The sequence below is a fragment of the Leptinotarsa decemlineata genome, unplaced genomic scaffold (assembly GCF_025532065.1).
Source record: "Leptinotarsa decemlineata unplaced genomic scaffold, Ldec_3_MD MMD2_tig00026314_RagTag_RagTag, whole genome shotgun sequence".
Classification (NCBI taxonomy): Eukaryota; Metazoa; Arthropoda; class Insecta; order Coleoptera; family Chrysomelidae; genus Leptinotarsa; species Leptinotarsa decemlineata.
Genome location: NW_027412684.1, coordinates 7,772,341 through 7,793,730, shown reverse-complemented (window position 1 = coordinate 7,793,730; position 21,390 = coordinate 7,772,341). Strand labels below are relative to the sequence as shown.

At 34.3% G+C, this 21,390-nt stretch overlaps 1 protein-coding gene across 1 annotated transcript in view; it reads left to right on the top strand.

The window, feature by feature from the left end:
* Positions 1 to 21,390, top strand: part of LOC111505619 (ATP-binding cassette sub-family G member 1) — a 144,329-nt gene that overhangs the window by 104,917 nt on the left and 18,022 nt on the right. Inside the window, exons 3-5 of the mRNA XM_074181614.1 lie at positions 2,425 to 2,614; positions 5,675 to 5,820; positions 15,217 to 15,455. Coding sequence (XP_074037715.1) covers positions 2,425 to 2,614; positions 5,675 to 5,820; positions 15,217 to 15,455 — 575 coding nt within the window. The remainder of the gene's footprint in view (positions 1 to 2,424; positions 2,615 to 5,674; positions 5,821 to 15,216; positions 15,456 to 21,390) is intronic.

Here is a 21,390-nt window from a genome sequence, read left to right as displayed (position 1 = left end):
TTTTGGTCCGATTGAGCTGCTTGCAGCACCCTCCTTTGCAAGGGAGTCAGCAGCATTGCCTTCCAGGCTAGTATGGCCAGGAATCTGTTAAGTCTTCCCTATCGGGGAGAGTCATTTTTGGCAATTTGCTACCAATTCAGACGTTGCTCGGTAGAAGCCAAGAGCTTCCAACGCCGCTTGACTGCCCGAGAATATTGTTATTCACTTGTGTATGAGGTTGGATTCTTCCAATCTCTCCTCACAATTCGAAAGCGTAAATTTTCGCTTGGAGTACAGTCGCATAGGTTCCTAGGCAGGTTGATATATTTGTCTGGGTCTGCGACTGAAAACACCTGCACCAGAACCTGAAGGTGTTTTCGATCCATCTGTGAACCAACAATTATCTGCTCTTAATATTTCCTTCTCTAAGAGGATCCAGTCCTCTCTACTCGGGAACAGCACTTTATAAGGTTTTTCGTAGTTGACAGTTGAAGGCGTAAAGTCAGATGTCATTTCTAGAATGCTGTGACTGCCAGTGTGAACCAAGAGTCTGTTGCATTCTGCATTAAATTGATTTGTGTAACTGGCAATGTGCACAAGTCTCTATGCAGTAACCCTTTCTCCGGAAAAATGTGGAGAGAAGGTAGATCTAGAAGGACCGCTGTCGGTGTGGTATTGATGGTACTACTGATGGCCAAACAAGACTGTCTCTGTAAGCCACAGAGCTTCTCCTGGGCAGTTTTCTGTAAAGCCACCAGGCAATTGCACCATAAGTGATCATTGATCTGACAATCATCATATAGATTCAATGGATTTGTTTGGGGCCTATACCTTAAGTTTCATCACCAATCCTTCGACATGTCCATAGGGACAGTGTTTGTGTAACACTTTTTGTAAGTCAGCGTTCCAGGTGAGGTTGCCACCATATTTCAACTCCGTTCCAAATGGTCAGACATTTGCTCCCTCAGGAGCCAACTGTGAACAACGTCCAACGTGCTTTGGAGGATACTACAAGCTGCCCTTCCCGACGTGGGCCTTGCCAAGATGACAAGGTCATCTGCATAAGCTTGCAGATCTAATTTACTCCTGTCGAGGGCATCAAGCAGACTATCAATCAGAAACGCTCACAGAAGGAGAGATAGTACCCCACCTTGAGGGTAGCACTGGAAGAGTCGTAGGTGTAGTTCTGGTTACCAGGATGACATAGTTATGGTCGATTCTACACCTTTCCCAGCCAGAGATGATCCTATAGATTTAGGTAGTGCATTGTCAAATGCTCCTTGTTGTCAAGGTATTGCGGTTGCTCGGACTTACTCCAACAATTGTTACGTAACTCTAAAGACAAGATGTTGGAAAATGAAAAGCCGGTTATATAAAATAAACTGTGAGGACTGTTGCAAAAAAATACATTGCTTAGACTAAGCGAGCTATAAGAACTAGTTTTATGAACACGTAGCAAATATTTTTGGATGCCAGAAAAATCTAGTGTCGCTCGACACGCCTTGGAGAACGACCATAGAATAAATGAGATATGTGTGAAATTGTTGAAATGGGTGGGTGACACTAGATTTTGGGATGCTTTCGAGAGTCTGGAAATTCCAAATAACCCATTATTTGTCTCCATACGAATCGATTTCACAAGAAAATTACTCACAAATTCCTGGTAGAAGTCATTAATGTGTGTCTGAAAGTGAAAATGTACTCTGTTGAATATGATTAGACACAAATTTCAGAGTTAGGAATTAGTGTGACTTATTTCCTAAAGACGCCAACTTGGCTGGTGAAACGGTCGACTAGAAAACTATTCCAGTTCTGATTATTGGTAAAAGTGCTTGTTTTAGTTTTATCCTTTATATTCATTGAAGAATAAATATCACTAGAGTTTTTTCCCAACATCAAACCGTCATTTTTACTCCTCGATGCGTGTTTCGATCACCAAGTGATCATCTTCAAGAGGAAGATGTGTCTAGGTGTTAAAATAACGGTTTGGTGTTGGGAAAAATCTCCAGTAATATTCATTACTACACCGAAGATTCCAAACAGTGCATCACAAGTGTCATATTCATTGATAAAATCATGATAAATTTCAAACTCATCACATTTAAAATGCAATATATTGTTTGGCCACCGCTATTTCTACTTTTTGTAATGAAAAACGAAGAAAATAAGTGCTTGGTGGTGAACTTTTATATGATCTTGAACATAACCTTGCAAATTATTATTATTATAATTTGATATATTGACGTCAATATTAAGAAGGTGTTTTGATGAAATTATATAACGTTGATCTGAATTTTAAATTCCATAATTACTTCTCTCACATTGCCCAACCTCTACTCACAGATTCATTGTATAATAACCCAAACAGTTCACCACTTGCATACCTAGTCGGTTTTGGAATGTTTGCGGACTGATAATGATATAAAAACATTATTTATTTTCTAGATGTCAGGGAGCAACCGGTTCAATCTTTATAAATGGAAAACAACGAAATCTAAAACAGTTCAAGAAAATGTCGAGATATATTATGCAAGAGGATCTCATTCAGCCACTGTTGACGGTGAAGGAAGCAATGCTTGTTGCTGCCAACTTGAAATTGGGAAAAAATATGGAGAAAGCTGACAAAATGAAAAGTGTAAGCATGTATTTATTTCATAATCAACAGGGGCGTACCCAGGACCAAAAGTAGTCTGGCGGTGAGACAGGGCCATTCAGGTTTTAATATTTTAGAAATAGAAAAAAAAACAAAAGTTTAGAAAAATGACATATAGGGTCGATACTGCCCAGGGACTGGAAAATATGAAGAGATAGAAAAAAGAACTTGTTCAGAATTTTTCTAAACTATCCGGTGATTTGGTATTGAATATGACCTTGCATATTATTTGAAGGCCAAGTTCGGTTTTTCAGATGAAAACCCATACATCTCATCGGGGAAATGTTGAAAACGGAAAAAAGTAAGATTGGATATGTATGACCTCTCGGAAGTTCATTTGAAAGTCAAACATTGTGAATGATAGGAAAGAGAGAATATACAAGATTTTTTACGTTTTTTCTTGATTACTCGGCGATTACCTCAGATCTTGCGAAATATCTGAAATTATACTTCAGTTCTCAAAAGGAGAATCTTTTCGAGGGAGCCAAATGAGCGGGAAATATAACGGCTAAATCTGATCTCTGAAGATACAATCAGCCATTCAGAATGGTTAAGCAATGAAGAGACTCAATGTGTGAGGGAAAGAAACGTCACGGCTGTCTATCAGAAGGTGACCTTTTATCTGTCTGCGATTTTTCCTATTCTTGCCAGTTCAAAAAACTTGAAACCCACATATTTTATATTGCTAACATCGAGTATAGCCCTAATCACTTCCATAGTTCATACTTTTCATCTCAATCAGGAGTAAATATTTCAAATAGAGGAATGAAACCAGTGAAGGCAAGATCATGTATGGTTCCAATTGGTAGCAGTGTTGCTAGTGAACCTAGCCAGTAAAATCAAGCTGATAATATGGTACATCTAGACTCTGAAACCCAGAAGATTAAATCAGAAGATGATAAAAACAATACTCGATTTCCCCGTTCTTCTGTTTTTGGAATGAAAATGTTTCAGAAAGTTCTGAGATCTTCACAATTGGCAAGGTCAAACAAAAGGCCACCATAGGCAGCCAGAACTAAATCGTAAATACTTTGTATATTTCTTTCGCTCACACAAAGAGTTTTCTTATGACTTCACCATTTTGATTGTTTTACTATCAAATGACCCTCAGAGAGGAAATTCACTGTATTTTAATGTCACTGTGGATATTATTTCTTCCACTTATTCTGCGTTCGAGACAAATATATGACCTTCCGGGTTTGAAAACTGACCTTGACCTTCAAATAATTTGCAAGATCACGATCAAGGTAAAATGCAAAAGCAATGAGAGGCAACAGCCAAAATTATATCAAATCACTTTTTCAATAATCATTTTCCTCAACAACAAAAAAGTTCAGAGCTGAACAGCTCTTATGGAGGTTTACATCTATTAAATACCCTAAACCTGTTACACCTATTTGAAATGAACATCGATGCGCATGAGAAGCAGTGTGGAATTTTTATATATTTCACGTCAACAGAAATAATTTGAATTCTGACAATGAGTATTATGAATTCATACATACAAGTCCGAAGAATATACTTTTCGAGATTTCATTAAATTTGTTATGCATTCAAGTTATTGCTCAGAAAAATTGCGAAACTTAAGGATTTGAATACATTTCAACCGATTAAATAATGACAAAAAAATTTTTATTAAAAATATTGAATTTCTCTATTTGTTTACAACAATTTAATAAACAAATTACGTAAAAAATTCATATCCTATGTTAATAACTGCCATTTTATCAACAATTTTTAGATATTTCAATTTGCAATAGTTATAAAAAATCATAATTAACAAATTAATAAATTTTTATGAACTTTTATCGCAGGATCGAATGAAATATATATATCAAAAGGGCTCCACGAAGTTTAAAATTTATTAGCCAATTATTTATACCTTTCATCCCTTTATTTATGCCAACGGAAATTGGGAAAACATTTGTTAGTTAACAATTGAATAACTTTTTGAAAAAAGGTGATAAAACTTTTTTCTACGGAACTCGATTTATTCAAGTGTTGAGAAGAAACTGGATTTTTTTCAAATTTTCACAATAACATTTTATGTTAAAAAAATTAATTTTTTATTGATAAACTGTCATTAGCGGCAGCGCGCGCATGCCGTAACAGCCGCATGTAACCCTATTTTCAACGTCAAATTAAAGTTATAAATAATGGAGATAGAGTTTCGGGAGTCTAGACTTTTTTTATCGGAAATTTCCTCCTCTTTATCGAACTTTTTTCAAAATTGCTTTAATGTTAATATTTTTTGAGTTATTAACGAAAAACTAAATACCATTTTTTTAAATCTTATTTTGTTAACAACAATTGCAATTTTTTACCTGCACCAAAATCCTTCAAAAACATTTTTCTAGAGGTGATTCCGAATCAAAATCGCCCAAATTTTTTGGACCTTTATTTCTAGTTTTCATGTTTTTGAACTTGTTGATTAGACTGGAAGAAGTTGGCGAAGAAGCCTTGACCTCTTTGTTCACGATCTTGTTTGGTGGAAAATGGTGAATGTTAGAAATGTTAACTCGAAGATTCTCACTAACAAAGTATGATGACTGTTTTCTGTGGCAAGGGTCTTGAGGTGATGATTCATTTTTACGCAATTAGGAACAGCTCATTATACTTTGTCCGTGATAATCTGCGAGTTAACATTTATATGTTTTCAATGCTATAATTTGAGAATTACGGAGCAAGGAAAGTTGCACTCGATTATTATTCACAAGATTCACTGTTGTAAACCTAGTTTGAAGTCATTTAGAAAACTCATACAGTATTGTTAAGGCATATATGCATTAATGATTGATTTTTCGAAGTGCCTCAAATGATACTCACAATCAATGGCCAATACGGTGATGTTATTAATTTATTTCCTACTGTTTGACATATTTCAGATAGCAATTATTGACTCAACATTACACATAAGTTTCTTCTTATTGAAGTACTTTTTTTCATTTTTCCAATTGAAAACATGTTTCTATCATATTGAAGTATTTCATTTTGTTTCATTGCGGGAAAATATGAAATAAAAAATTACTCGTTCTTTTGCAGATTGACGAAATCCTAGATTTGCTGCGATTGACGAAAACAAAAAATACACGGACTAATGCTCTCTCTGGTGGAGAAAGGAAGAGATTGTCAATTGCATTGGAATTATTGAATAATCCACCAGTTATTTTCTTGGATGAACCAACGACGTAAGTCCCCTTTTCTCAAAACTGAGCTTTGACCTTCTGAATTTATTCGACTACAAATTTGAAGTTAGTACATATATAGAAATGTTAGAGCCTCATTTCTTCAAAAAACAGTCACTCAATATTCTTTCTCAGTTTCATGCATATGTTGATATGAATTAGTATTCAGGAGACATGTCGATTCAACACTTTTCGTGATGCACTTTCATTTAAATTCTCGTAACGAAATTGAAATTATTTGTTCACTCACCTCCCATTTTATGGTACAATTCAGGAGTCGATGAAAATTTGATCTTTAGATTTGACATAACTGACATTAATAGTATCGATTCAATAAGAAGTAAGAACAACTGGTATTAGTCATTTCAATTTTCAATATAGTTTGTATAGAAACAAAAAATTTTCATTTACAAAATCGAAACAAAGTCCGTGTTAAGAAAAATATCACTTCGAATAAAATTTGAATTATTCACTACCATATATTGAATTCCAACTCCACAGACTTTGTATAAGGCTATCTCAAGTGCTTCTTATTATTCTTCAGCAGAAATTCAATAGAACTATTCAAGTGATTGGCTTACAGATTGGTATCAAAATATTTGATTCTTTGCACAGCAAGGCAGAACATGTTAAAACAGTATTCGAATCACCCGGTGGTTTCTCTCTGAAATCCATTATACCCCCACTATTCAGATTTTGCCCGGGCATGAACTGGTGTAAAGTCTATTCCAGAACAAATCCCGAAAAGAGCTTCATTATATTATTATGTATTTATTTGAATATAGAAACGTGATAATGATCATTATGATCAGCCTGGCAGAGCTTGATCTTATAGATAATCAACTATTGTCTTTTTTCTCCTGTAATGTAAATTAGTATTTACATAGCATAATACATCACTTGCACGAATATAGCCAATAAGTTTATTTGGAAAGTTTTCAATATTAATTACATGAAACGAGTCAGCCACAAGTCGAATCAAAAAGTATCTTGATAGTACTCTGATAAATTATAATAGGCTTTCTCATAAAAAAAATCCTCTTGGTCGGTAGCTGAAGCTGACAGAAAATACACAATTCCACCACCAACATATGCGGATGGTTCAATTACAACAACAGCTATAGAAAAAAAAACTAATCAATAGAGTTTATTCTATGATTTTCACTATAAGGGTTTTACAAAAACCGCGACACGTGTTTCGCTATAGTTATGCTTGAAGAAGCTATTGTGTAGCGAATCACGTGTCGCGGTTTTTGTTAAACCCTTATAGTGAAAATCATAGAATAAATTTCATTAATTAGTTTTTTAAATATGGATTTTCATCAAGTATCGGCCAGTTCTATTCAGCTGTAGAAAAAGTAAATCTACTAGCTGAACAATCAGCGTCCCACTCCACAGTCGATTTTCTGGGAAAGGCACTACCCACTATTCCCATACTAGAACCCACAATGCTGGAAATTACTTTTCGACAACGTGTAGTCAGGTGAATTTTGAAACAGGTCAATATCAACAAGGTTTCTGATCCGTCATCTTACTTAAAAAGTGTAGCAATGAACTCTCACCTGTATTTTGCAAACTTTCCAATCTGTCTTACAAGAAAGGGGTTTTTTCTTCTTCTTGCAAGATTGCTCCCATTCAGCCTATTCCCAAAAAGGGCAAGAAAAATTTTCCGAATAACTATAGACCAGTCGCTTTGTTATCAGTGATATCAAGAATCATAGAGAAAGCCGTAAATCACCATATGCTTAAGTATCTGGAACGCTTTTACATCTTAAACGATTATCAATATGGCTTTCAAAAACAAAGATCAACAGGCGACCTTCCATCGTATGTCACCCATATTTGGAATAACGCAATTGAGAAACATAAAGACTCAAGAGCTGTTGCGCTTGATATTTCTGAGGCCTTTGACCGTGGTTGACATGGGAGTTTGCTGGTCAAATTTCGATGCTGTGACTTGTCGGATCATTTTTGTTTAGTTCCTCAGCTTCATGAAAGAACATTCTCTGAAAGTGGCCGTCGATGGATATCAGCGATCCATATTGTCTCCAACTATCTTTTTATTGTATATCACTGACTTATTGGAGAAAACCAAGAATTCAATATCTTTGCTGATGACAGCACACTTGCTCGTCATTTTGTTTGGATTCTAGGACAACGGCTTAGGATGCACATCTTGCTGGGGGTTAAAATGGATACACACAATCATGTCGCTGGAATTGTAAAGACTGCTTTTCAAAAGTTCGGAACACTGTTCAGAACCAGAAAATTGTACACACCTCAGCAACTTTTATTGCTCCAAAAAGCTCAGATCGGACCTTCTCTGGAGAATTGTTCTCATGTACGGAGCTTCGCCCCTAAGCAGAAAAGAGCCATCCGTCTGACTGGGGATACGTACATTACTTGCAACCTTGAGTCTGGAAGATCGAAGAAAGTTTGGAAATTCGTCTCTCTTTCACAAATACTCTCAAGGGAGGTGTTCAAGTGACATGGCACATTTGATTCCACCAAGAGCAGTACATATCAGAAATACGCGACGAACTGTGGCTGCTCGTCGTTTTGAAGTTCGACTCAGTACACATCGAAATCCATTGTTTAAGAACTCTTTCAATAGAGGAACCGCGTTTATGTGAAAACGCAATTTTTCAAATCGATTTGGTCTCCAGCGATTCAAATCCAATGTGAATCGCTATTTTCGCACAGGCATCGTATCAGAGCGCCTTGAATAAAATGAATATAAAATATAAATATAAAAAAATCTGATAATATAAAAGAATTGAAAACAATAGAGCATTCAAACCAAACTAAAGCTATTGGATATAACAATATCAGAACAAACACTGTAAAAGCTTCCAAAAGTGAACTTTTTCTATTTTTATTCTTCATTGTTTCTCGCTTCTAACTTGAATAAAATTTTTCAACCATACAAAATTTGACGAACAATTTTGTTTCTATCAACAAACGTATCACTTAAATGATTTGATTTATGTATCAGTAAAGGTTGTCGGACATGAGAAAGATTTGAATATATAAAATGTAACAGTGAGCAACATCATAAACCTTGTAGAGCCTGATCCTATCATCCTAGACGTCAGCATTACCTGATAAAATCCTTGAATAAAACTTGAAATTCAAGAAGTTAAAAAAACTAACGACGCCGCAATTAACAATGAGACCTCCTGTTGGTTGTTTTAATGAATACTTGAATAATGAAAATGAAAAAAATGTTTCTTGAAATAATTACATGTTCTGTTTGAAGTTCATAGAAACCAGCTCCGAGTACCATCGATAGTGATGAATTATTCAATTTGTGGTTCGATGACTCGTTCATTGAATAATAATCAATCATTATTGATATCATTCAGTTATTTTTCTGTGTGAATGGGACATTTTCATTAGGATGGAATTATTAAGTTTACCATAGTTCACTGAATAGTTAACAGTTGGACTGAAAAGTTCGTAGGCTAACATGAAAAAAATGTGTCATTTCATCATTCAATTCAGTTGCTTTTGAGGGCGATACAACAATTATAGCGGTCATACAATTTTCTTATGCCCTTTTTATACTACGATTTGTCTTTAGCCTAAATATAGACCTGTTTCGACGATTACCTCATCATTGGAGCAAATTTTTTCATCGTGCATCATCTTCTGGTCTTAGAAATTAAATAAGTCGTTGGGGGTCAGATCTGGAGAATACGGAGGACGCTGAAGCAATTCGAAGCCCAATTCATGCAATTTTGCCATTGTTTTCATTGATTTGATGAAACAGCACTTTTTCAGCGAATGGGGCCGTTTTTTCCACGACTTCGTCCTTCAAACGCCTCAATAACGCTGTGTTAGTTACGGTTGATGATTCTTTCCTTTTCAAGAAAGTCGAAGGCTATTATACCAAGCGCATCCCAAAATACTGATATCACAAGCTTGCCGACTGTTGCGTCTTTGCATGCATTGGACTCGGTTCACCACGTGCAGTCCACTCAGATGACGGTTGTTTTGATTCTGGTGTGAAATGATGGAGTCACTAACATGTAATCAGAATTTGGTATAGGTTTTTTTGTCAGTACCAATCATACGATTCGTAAAAAAATCTGAAATGACAGTTTTACACAAATTTAAAAAAAAACTGTTTGTGAAAATTATTTCTTATGTTCCCATATACCAAGTTTCATTAAGCTTCAAATTTTTTCCACACTTCTAGGGAGCCGCCCATTTTTCTTCATCTCTTTCATGACACCCATTTCACCATAATTGTTCTCTTGCTGGATGTATGAAATATTGTGAAAGAAAGGTTTCGCCTCTCTACTTCTCCATCTTCATACAAAAAATGTTGAAATCTTTCAAAGAAAGTTAGAAAGTAAGAGATTTGGAAATAAACTCTATACAAAGATGTGTAGTTTATGCAAAGAAGTAACAAAAACACTTTTTTCCATTCAGTTTGTACTCCAAATATTCGTTATGGAATTGAATCAGATATCATTCACAGGATTGCTATATAGGGTGTAACATAAGTACATAAGACAATTTTAAGAAAAAAAGTCTCTATGAACTTTTGTCCGAAAATGCTTCGTTTCGTTGAAATTGAATTTTTTTGTTCGCTTTTCGAAAATAACTCTTGCAAAAAATAAGTTATTTGCACGAAATTCGATATCCGGTTTTTTTTGATGTGGGAAATCATAATTTCGTATTAATTTTCATGTAACGTCTAGAGGGCGCTGCGTACGCTTGCAATATTTATTTCAAATTGCCCTAACTTTTTTGACAGTTAACTTTTGGTACTTTTGGTACTCGTGTCTTGATGGTTATCAAGACACGAGCATTAACCTGGATACGAAACGAGCCGAAGGCGAGTTTTGTATGGTATATGCGAGTGTATTAATAACCATTACATGAGAGTTGCATACGCTATTTTTTCTAAACCCGATAAATAATGAAAAACTATAAATATATAATATAGCTAGGTAATATGAAAGCTGATTTTGACAAATAAAGCAATTAGTTACTTAGGTTAGAATCTAGGACAAACAAAGAAACAGGATTCTTGATTGAAAAATTATGGGTTTCTATTGGTTGATAATCTGTATCGTTATGAAAAATCTGTATCATAATGGATATCATTATGAAACGGATTATGGTCATATAAGTGTATTGTTAGAGTACGGGTGTAGAAAAAATGTTTATCGAAAAATGATTCGGTTTCAAAATACAGATTGTTGAAATTTTTCAAAACATGGTAGGTTTTTGTCATGAGTTTTTTGCAATTTTTGTTATTTTCATAAAACTTTATACGCAGTATATCCGTACAGACTTCTTCTAAACTGCTTATTCAATCCAAAAAAAAATTGTCAGGTTCAGTTATTCAATTAGAAAGTGCTACATTTCAGAATTTGTAAGAAAAACAATTCGGAGAAGAAAAACAATTCGGAAAACATATATTTATTTATTTATTTTCAAACAGGTAAAAACCTCATTACATGAAAATAATTATTCTTATAAAAATGTCAATACAGTCTAAATCATAAATAGAATTCTAATATTTATACGTGAATACAGTTACATTGTATCTACGAGTAGTTACTACATAAAGCCGAATGGAAGGAAGAAACATAGTTACTCTAAATTTGAAAAGTATTTTTTTATACCACTATAAACGTGTTTGGGAGGGAGAACAAAGTTGATATCTGACATCAACAGGAAGTTGTTTGTTATTTTGATCATTGTAATGATAGGTGAACAGTTATTTGTTGATACATATGGTACATCAAAGAATTGAATGAGTCTTGTTGTTCTTTTGGAAATTCTCTCTTTCAGTAAAGATTTGAAATTGGGACAGTTATAATTTTTTTTATATATTTTATAACACATTAACACTATAGTTGCCTGTCTTCTATTTTCTAAACTGGGTATTTTAAATTCATTTCGTAGTGCTACTGTTCTAATTGTATTATAATCCGGGTATACTTTATATTTCTTGTAATATAAAAATCTCAGAAATCTGTTTTGAATTTTTTCCAATCTATTTTTATGAACAATATAGGAAGGATGCCATACTACAGCCCCATATTCAAGTTTAGGTCTGACCAAACTATTATAAAGTGTAGTAATCACTTTAATATCATTGAAATGTGCACTTTGTCTCATTACAAATCCCATAATTCTTAGAGCCTGAGAACTTGAACAAAACAACTATTACAACAACTGTTCAAAGTGACGACACCCAACAGTAATACAAGCTTCTGCTCTCCTTATCAAAAATATCCCGGGGTGTTTCTTATCGTTTCGAAGCAAGCTATAGTGATCCCTCACCATTTCCTCGTTTTCAATGGGGCTGGCATAAACTAGTGATTTTAGGTGTCACCAAAAGAAAAAAATCGACGGAATTGAGGTCCGGTGACCTCGGGGGTCAATGCTCAGTGCCTACTCTTCCTATCCATCGTTGGGGATATGCTACGTCTGAAAAATTTCTTACTATCACACTAAAATGAGCAGGAGCTCCATCGTGCATAAAACAAGAGTGATTTCGGAGTCCAATGGGAACATCTTCCATAAGTTGGGGAAGCTCGTGTTCCAAAAAATGTTGGTAAGCATCTCCATTCAAACGTAAGGGAAGAAAATAGGGCTCAATTAAATAATCTCCAATTTTTCCTACCCATACATTACAAGAGAATCTGTCTTGGAAATGAGTTTATGTTATCGCATGTGGGTTATCTTCCGCCCAGATGTGGTTGTTATGGAAGTTCATGATACCATTTCTTGAAAAATTAGCCTCATCTGTGAAGAGGATTTTTCGATACAATTTGTGGATTTTGTTCGACTTTTCTTTGAAGCCATTGAGCAAATTTGATATGTGGATGGAAATCACGTAGCGTAAGTGCCTGGACACGCTGAATATGATAAGGATATAATTGCTGTTCCTTTGAATATTCTGTAAACTGTCATGTATTAGTTTGACTAATTTTTCTTGTACTTGTCTCTGGATGTTCACTAATTTCTTCGAGAACCGCCTCCTCCAATTCTACAGTTCTTGTAGTGCGGCGCCGTCCTACTACAGAATTTGTTTCAAAGCTTTCAGATTCGGAAAGTCGCAGGAAAAGATTCGCAATATCGCTGCACAAGGAGTCACGCGTTGGGGATACCTTTCTTGATAGACGCGTCTGGCCTTGCTTGAATTTCCGTCAGCCAAGCCGTATGCAAAAACCAATCAGCCATTTCAGCATTCGTAAAGTCGGGCATGGTACCAAAAAATTACTTTATAAACGCCGAACTGTGAATTTGTCAATTGATAGTTAAAAATGTGACAGCGAACTTCTATTTTTATAAACAAACTTCCATAGCCTAATCGATTTAATTAACTTAATTTGCAAGCGGAGAGTGACAAAAATTATTGAAATTAAATTTGGCTATAAAGTAATATGCATCGATTTATAAAATTGTAAATATCTCGAAAACGATAACCTCCAGCGTTGTTGGGGAGGTGCACCTTTTTTACTTGGAAAAGGTGTGGGAATTAGGTTTTTTCATGAAAAGTACCAAAAGTTCACTGTCAAAGAAGTTAGGGCAATTTGAAATAAATAATGATAGTGTACGCAGCGGCCTCTAGATGTTACATGAAAATTAATACAAAATTATGATTTCCACGTAAAAAAAAACCCGGGTACCTAATTTCGTGCATATAACTTATTTTCTGCAAGAGTTATTTTCAAAAAGCGAACAAAAAATTCAATTTCAACACCCCGTATCTCCGAAACGAAGCATTTTTGGACACAAGTTCATATAGACTTTTTTTTCTAAATTGTCTCAGGAATACGTCACTTGAATATTTCAACGTACTTATGTTACACCCTCTAGAATATAGTATACGAAAGAGATGAAATTTCACTTACATAAAATACTGAAATTGAATTATGTGGCGTGGTTCGGTTACTTAATTTTTCCACTAAAGTCAGCAAAGCTATGACGTGGAACGAAATTGGGACGAAATATTTTTGAACAACTATTATTCTCATTCCTAGTTCTCTTACCGGGCTGTTTCTACAGGTTGTTTATCAAAAATGCGGCAAAAAATTGAGGGACTATTCCTTGGAATATTCTAGAGATATTATGTCCTCTGATGATTTTTGTTTCGAAAATACGGGGCAAAAAATAATTTCGACAATAACAATTTTGGTAATTTCAAAATTGTTAACGTAGCCGAAATAAAAGTATAACGTACTACACTGGACCTACCAAGTTATAAAAATTCTAACAACTCTGTTGGTACCTATCAACAACATTCCGATTACTACAAACGGCTGCAGACATTCAATTTGCTGGGTGTAACGCTATCAGAAACGATCCTGCACGGTGTTTTTGAAAGAGTTCGGGAGTCGATGAGAAGAAGATTGCATTTTTGTTTTTTATCGACCTTTTTTTGGGTAATGGTTACCTTCCACAATCTGAAAAAATATAAAAATTATAATGGAGAACTTTATACAAGTGTAGAAGGGCAAACTTTTTAATTTACCCCGATAAGTTACTGCGTAAAAATCAAAGTATTTTTCACAAAGAAAAATCTTCTATTTATCAGTAACTTGTCGTATTTCACAATTTTGCCTATCAAAAAAAATATTAAGAAATTATACTTATCTTTTACGTTTCGGAGGCCATAATCTGCCTCCGTCTTCAGAAATGGATAAAAATTCGAATAAATATGCAGTTATTCCTTTTTTGAGAGCTTATTTCTTTACTTCTTCGACAGATGTCATGTTGGTGATTCTTGCCCTGAACTTAATGTTAATTCAGTTCAGTCTTTCTCTTGAAGATGATCTCTTCGTGATAGAAACACGTGTCTAGTCGTAAAAAGTGACGGTGTGGTGTTGGAATAGAACTCCAGTAATATTCATTACTATTCCAAAGGTTCCAAACAGTGCATCACAAATATAATATTTAGCCTCACCGCAATTAGCAATTGACATGGGTGAGGCGCTCTTACTCGTGAAATATATTTTTCTACCAACTTTAGTAAATCAAACATATTGGAAAACTATAGAATAGACTCATATTCATAATTTTGTATATATTTTGCTCAACTAAACTCAACTCAAAAGTACTAAGTAAAATTTGTAATTTGATTTATTCATAAAATATTATGAGGAGGTAATGAAATAAAGTATACGATAATGGAAGCAAATAAAGTATACGATGAATGGAAGCAAAAGCCAATCACATCTAGATAGAGAGAGGAGTATACGATACATGTCCGTTAGGTGTTTTTACAGTAATTGTGTAAATTCCGGACTTACTGGACTTATAACGTAAAATGTATACGAGGACAAACATATTTCCTTGTTTATAAATAATGCATTTACCAATAACACTGTCGATATCAATACAAGTGACATATCTTTTCTTGTTTTACAGGGGATTAGATGACTTGTCCTGTTCGCAATGCATATCCTTATTGAAAAACATCGCTGAAGGAGGTCGAACAGTAGTGTGTTCCATTCACACACCAAGTGCTAAGTTGTTTTCAAAGTTCGACAATGTTTACATCATATCGGCAGGTCAATGTGTATATCAAGGATATGGCCCCGAAGTAGTACCTTTTTTATCTGATATCGGACTCGAGTGCCCCAAACATTATAATCCTGCGGATTTTAGTGAGTAATATGTGTAATTATATTTTCGGATTCTCTTTCACATCAGTTCTTGCGGACATGGTGAAAAAGTGTAATATTTTCAATAGAGACAGTGAGAGAAATATACTTCATTGTCCAAAAAATCAAGTTCTCATTGACAAGGCATGTTAGAAATGAAAACGTTTTTTTACTACTTATTTATTTACAGTCGCATCAACCCCTAGGGTCATTAGCGACTTGTAGATATATTACAGGTTTATGAAAAAAACTTAGGGTGTATGTAAAAAATTGGTATTTCTGAGGAAGCTAATAGATTTCGAATATCACATTCACATGAAATGTTCTTTATTGACGGTGGGAAGCCATAATGTTGTCTTTCGTTGTGATATAGAACGCACTCGGTGAGAATATGTTCCACACTTTGAAGACTTTCACACACTTCACGTACTGGGGGTTCTTCTTCAGATAGTAGATATCCATGGGTGAGACAAAATAAAAATATTGAAGAGTGCTTTTTTAAATATACAAAAGATTCATGAAAGTAGAACAATCCTGTACTTATCAGTTGAAAAATGAACATATGTCACATATAGATGAAATTAGTGGGTATATAAAAAAATCACCTAAAAATCGAATAAAAAAGCAAATAGAATATAAATAATACATTTTGAGAATACATGAATTCATCTGAAATAAAATCATAACAGAGTTTCACTGTGAAAATTTCACAAGGCAGACGGTTTGCCGGTGTATTAATAATTTATAGGAATTATTTAATCAACAATTTTTTTACAGTGTCTCTAAACCGCTTTTTACCGTCTGCATGCCTCTTGAATGTAATAAAGTTCCATAATTAAAATGTCCTGCGACAACTGTTGGCTGACAAATTGGCAATGTTTTAAGTACAGGCAGACGCGAATGAACGTGCAAAAGAATTATTAACTTTTACCAATATTTTACCGTCTGCCATTGTTTCCTTGCTTAGTCGGTCGGTAGCCAAGTGGTTCGGCGTGGGTGCTTTGTTCACTCACTCGAATTCACTGCCGTGTTGGTCGGTGGTTCAAGCCCTAGTCTGACCGATCGATCTTCACTTAAATCTTCACATATTTTAAACAGACAGATTTATAATATATATGATTATTAAGTGAAGTAATTGTCAATTGGCAGACGAATTAACCGTGTTTATACAACTGAAAAAAAAAAAAATTGCAAAAAAAACTCATAACTTTGACCAACGTTTTACCGTCTGCCATTGTTTCCTTGCAACATATAATTATTGAATAGACGAACTGTTGATTGGCAGACGAATAGACCGTGTTTAGACGAGAGTAGTAGACAATTTTTATGACACAAGTAACAATGTTACTTCATAAGAGCAAATTCAGTAGGATCTACAACAAAAAATAAGGTAGCAATCTAATAATAAATTTTCGTGATACAGTTCAAAGGATATTTTAACGATACGTGAACATATGCTACTATATTCATTTATTGTCGATTAATTACGTTAAGTAGTATTTTCATGCTGGATTTTCATTTCATTGAGTTATCATAATTTTTCAAATACTGACGTACCTACAGATGTTAATATAATTTTCTTGAATGTTTTCAGGCATATCAGGTCCTTCGAACCAGTTAACTGTATACTGTCCATTATCATTGCGACACCAACCATAATTTAATGGGTCTAATTGGGATGGAATTTTTTCAAAAGAATAGGTCCACATGTTTGATATATATGCTGTTGAAAAAACTAATAAATACAGTTTATTGTATGATTTTCACTATAAAAGGGTTTTACAAAAACCGCGAAACGTGTTTCGGTATACAATAGCTTCCTCAAGCATGAACAGTTTATGCTTGAGGTAGCTATTGTATAGCGAAACACGTGTCGCGTTTTTTGTAAAATCCTTTCATGGTGAAAATCATACAATAAACTGCATTGATTACAGTTTATGAACTGTATGAACAGCATAAACAGTTTATGTTTGAGGAAGCTATTGTATAGCGAAACTCGTATCGCGGTTTTTGTAAAACCCTTTTATGGTGAAAATTATACAATTAACTGTATTGATTATTTTTCTATTATGGATTTTCAAGTATCGGCCAGTTCTATTAAAATATATGGTGTTCTTTGAATTTGTTGCTGTAACTCTCTGTCACATGGTGGTAGATTGGATGTAACTTGTTTCTTGAAAAACTCCATATCATCTATCACTCCGTAATGTCTTTCTTGTTGTTGTTCCATACATACGGCACTAAAATTCTTCGATTATTGGTGCAGTGTCGGCAACCAAAGATGGATTCGCCAAGTCTGAAGAAACTTTTCCAAACTTTTCGTTGCCCATTAAAATCGACCGAGGTTTTTACCTTTTTTATAATAAGCTGGTGTAAAATAACAGCCGGTTAAAGCATGGAATGCCGGTGAACCAGCGCAAAGCTGAAAGCCAAGAGCACGGCTGATTTATGTGGCATTTATGAATCTGCAATTGTTTCCAAAACCAAATTGTGAAGTAACATTGGCACTTGTATCATCACAAATTGTCTACCACTCTCATCTAAACACGGTCGATTTTTCTGCCAATTGACAGTTTGTCTACTCAATAATTATATATTGCATGGAAACAACGGCAGACGGTAAAACGTTGGTCAAAGTTATTATTTTTTTCCTGCAAATTGAAAAATATTTTTCAGTTACATAAACACGATCTATTCGTCTGCCGATTGAAAATTTTCCTACCTAATACTTATATATATATATATATATATATATATATATATATATATATATATATATATATATATATATATATATATATATATATATTGCAAGTAAACAATAGCAGACGGTAAAATGTCGGTAAAAGTTATTAATTTTTTTAACAAATTAAAAAATATTTTTCAGTTGTATGAACACGGTCTATTCGTCTGTATTTTCGTCTCTGTATTTTTATTACTGAAGTTTATATCTTACTAAGTTTTTTCCGGTAAAAATGGTTCAGAGACTCTGTAAAAAAATTGTTAATCAACAAATGCCTTCAAATTATTAATACACCGGCAAATTGTCTGCCTTGTTAAAATTCGTTCATTTCATGCTACTGTTAGTCTACGCTGTGCTTGGCAGACGGTAAAAAAGTGATTTTAGTCAACCATTTCTTTGGTTAAATGAAAAATTTATGCTTTAGTCAGAACACCATGTAACCGTCTGCCAATAATTTTTTTGTTGGTTGCGTTACGTCAAATTTTCTGTCACGGGCTCCCGGTCTACTGATATACAGATCAAATTTCAGTTTGTCATCAATTAATATTTCTAGGAATTTCAAATATTTTTTTTAAAAGTTTGTTCGTTTAGATTCAAAACATCACATAAGGTGCTAAAGGTAAGTACGTTTGATGTCTTCGTATTTAAACATGAGTTATTGGAATCACACCATGTTTTATCATTTCAAGATCACTAGTGATAGTATATTTCAATTGTTGGGCATTTTTTTATGCCCAGCAAAAAATTGTAAAATTTTCTTTATACATTCAGAAATACTTGTCCAGTAGGAATCACCAATTTCATTAATGGAAAACGAATTTCACAGAGAGATTTTTCATATAGGTTTTTTCAAAAGTTTTGTCCGTATTTATGAGTCTAATTCAAACTGAAACTCAATGAATACTTATACAATTTAATCCAAATGGGCGCCATCCGAATCAGTGCACTTGTGCAACGTAACAAAAGTTGCTCAGGATTCGATTAAATCGACGAAGACCATTTTTGCCTTGTCCTGATTGGCGAAGGTTCTACCGGTGAGAAAGTTATCGAAGTGCTTGAAAAGAAGGTAGTCGGTTGCCGAGAGATCTAGGGGGTATGGTGGCTGAGACAGAACTTTGACGCTTATTTCGTTTCATTGGAAGAATATTTTATTCAACATTCACCATTATTCGATGTCGCTGTCATTATGTCTATCGCAACTGGAATAACTGGGCAAGAAAACGTGAATTGCTACGAATCTTTTGAGGAAGAGTTAAAAAAAAATGAGAAAATTAATAGCAAACATTTTGAAGGAGTGGAGTTATCAGGAAGAAACGAAAGCATTCCTTTATTGGTTTTCATGAACAAAATAGAAGTGAATGATGATATTATTCCAATTGATCCACCACTGTTATTTCAGCGTATTTGCATGACAAAAAATTAGAAGAAAAACTTGAAAACTACGTGGCTTGTGAAGCAGTTCCTTATTCACTTGCGCTTTTTGAAGATGGTGAAATACGAAAAACAATAAAGTTATCAAAAAAAGAACTCTCTAAATATTTTGGAATACATTTGGAATCTCTAGATGAATGAATACTAGTTTGCTAATGTCAATATGATTTTTTATTTTGGTGAAGTGGACATGGAACACTGTTGGTTATATTATAAAAATTAAAAATAATCTTATTAATCTTCATTATTTCTCCATTTACCTTGTCATCGTTATGAAGAAACTCATACAAAAGTGATTTATTATTTTTGCCACACCGAAAACTCTCATAATTCATTTTCAATGAAATCGATTTTACCTACAATTATGATATTATACAAAACGTCGACGTTAATGATATTCGTAGTTAATGAAGATTTACAACTTTGGATCTATCGCGAATAAATTAGTTACACCAATTGAGAAGAGGTTAGTTCTTCAGGTGATTCATTTCAAATACTAATCGAGAGTATTCTATATCGGCAATAATCGAAAAGAATTCAGTACATTGAACTGGTAATTGCCATCAATATCACTGACGTATCCACTTTGATATCTTCGGGACGTTGGCCTACACGAAACATATCCTACAAAAGGACTTCTTACATATTTTCAATCTGACCTATACCCTAAAGAACCCTAGATCAATGCTGTCCTAGCCATTATTCCAAATATCGTTCACATATTGTCGTGTCATCGGTTGATAACACTGCACAACATCATTTTCCTTGCATGGAATGTTTTTTAAGGATCTAGCTGCATTTTCTACCCTGATTCCAAATCTGTACTCAGATTTTTGCTAGCAGCTACATTTTATAAGATATGAAGGGTAGCTATTTTTATAAAAAAACATGATTTTCCGTCATATAACAACTTATTTGAATATTTAATTAGAACATAACCTTTTTTATGTGATTTTCTTGAATGAGTTAGTGTTTCTATTATTATGGATGATCCAACAGTAGTCAGTCATTATAATTTCACTCCAATAGCCTTGGTAGCGCTCCTCCATGGTACTCAATTTTGGAAACTATCTGGATATATACTTAAAACATTCCCCCTCTTTGTTAAGAACCTAGTTTGATGTGTAAAAGATGTGTATACGTTCCCGAGGTACTAGAGGGGGGGGGGGGGTTCATAACATCAAACTTGCCTTGTATTAATTCGTGTCTAAGCGGGCAATCTTTTCTGTTCCAATGCTCAGTTTTGATGTCCCACAAGTAAATAAAACACGGATATTTCAAATAACCGCTTTGTTGGCTCAAAAGAAAATTAACCGTCTTCGAATCCACGCATAAGAGCCAGTTGTGTTTGGTGTATTTACTTTTGTCTGAAACCAGAGATATTGTGGAATATTCTTCTTAAGCTCTGGTTGAATCAGCAATAGGCAAAGAGCCAAGTTTATTGCCATTATGTAAAAGTACACATTTGAGATTGCGTTTTGACGAGTCTATAAATAAATGTCAATTATCAGGGTCGTATCTTTTCAATCCCATTTCAGCTACTAGTCCTGGATTATTATTGCAAAAAACAAAATCGTCTTTTTTAGAGAACAATATGAACAGTTTTTTTTTCGTGGTATGGTAAAATGATACATTCGTTCCTTTGTTGACCAAATTTCTTTCTTTCAATCGAGAATCTAGAAGTTCTGATGAAGCTTTAGACAATCCGAGATCTCTTATTGAATCATTCAGATCCTCTTGGTTCAATGGTCTTGGTCTTTCGGC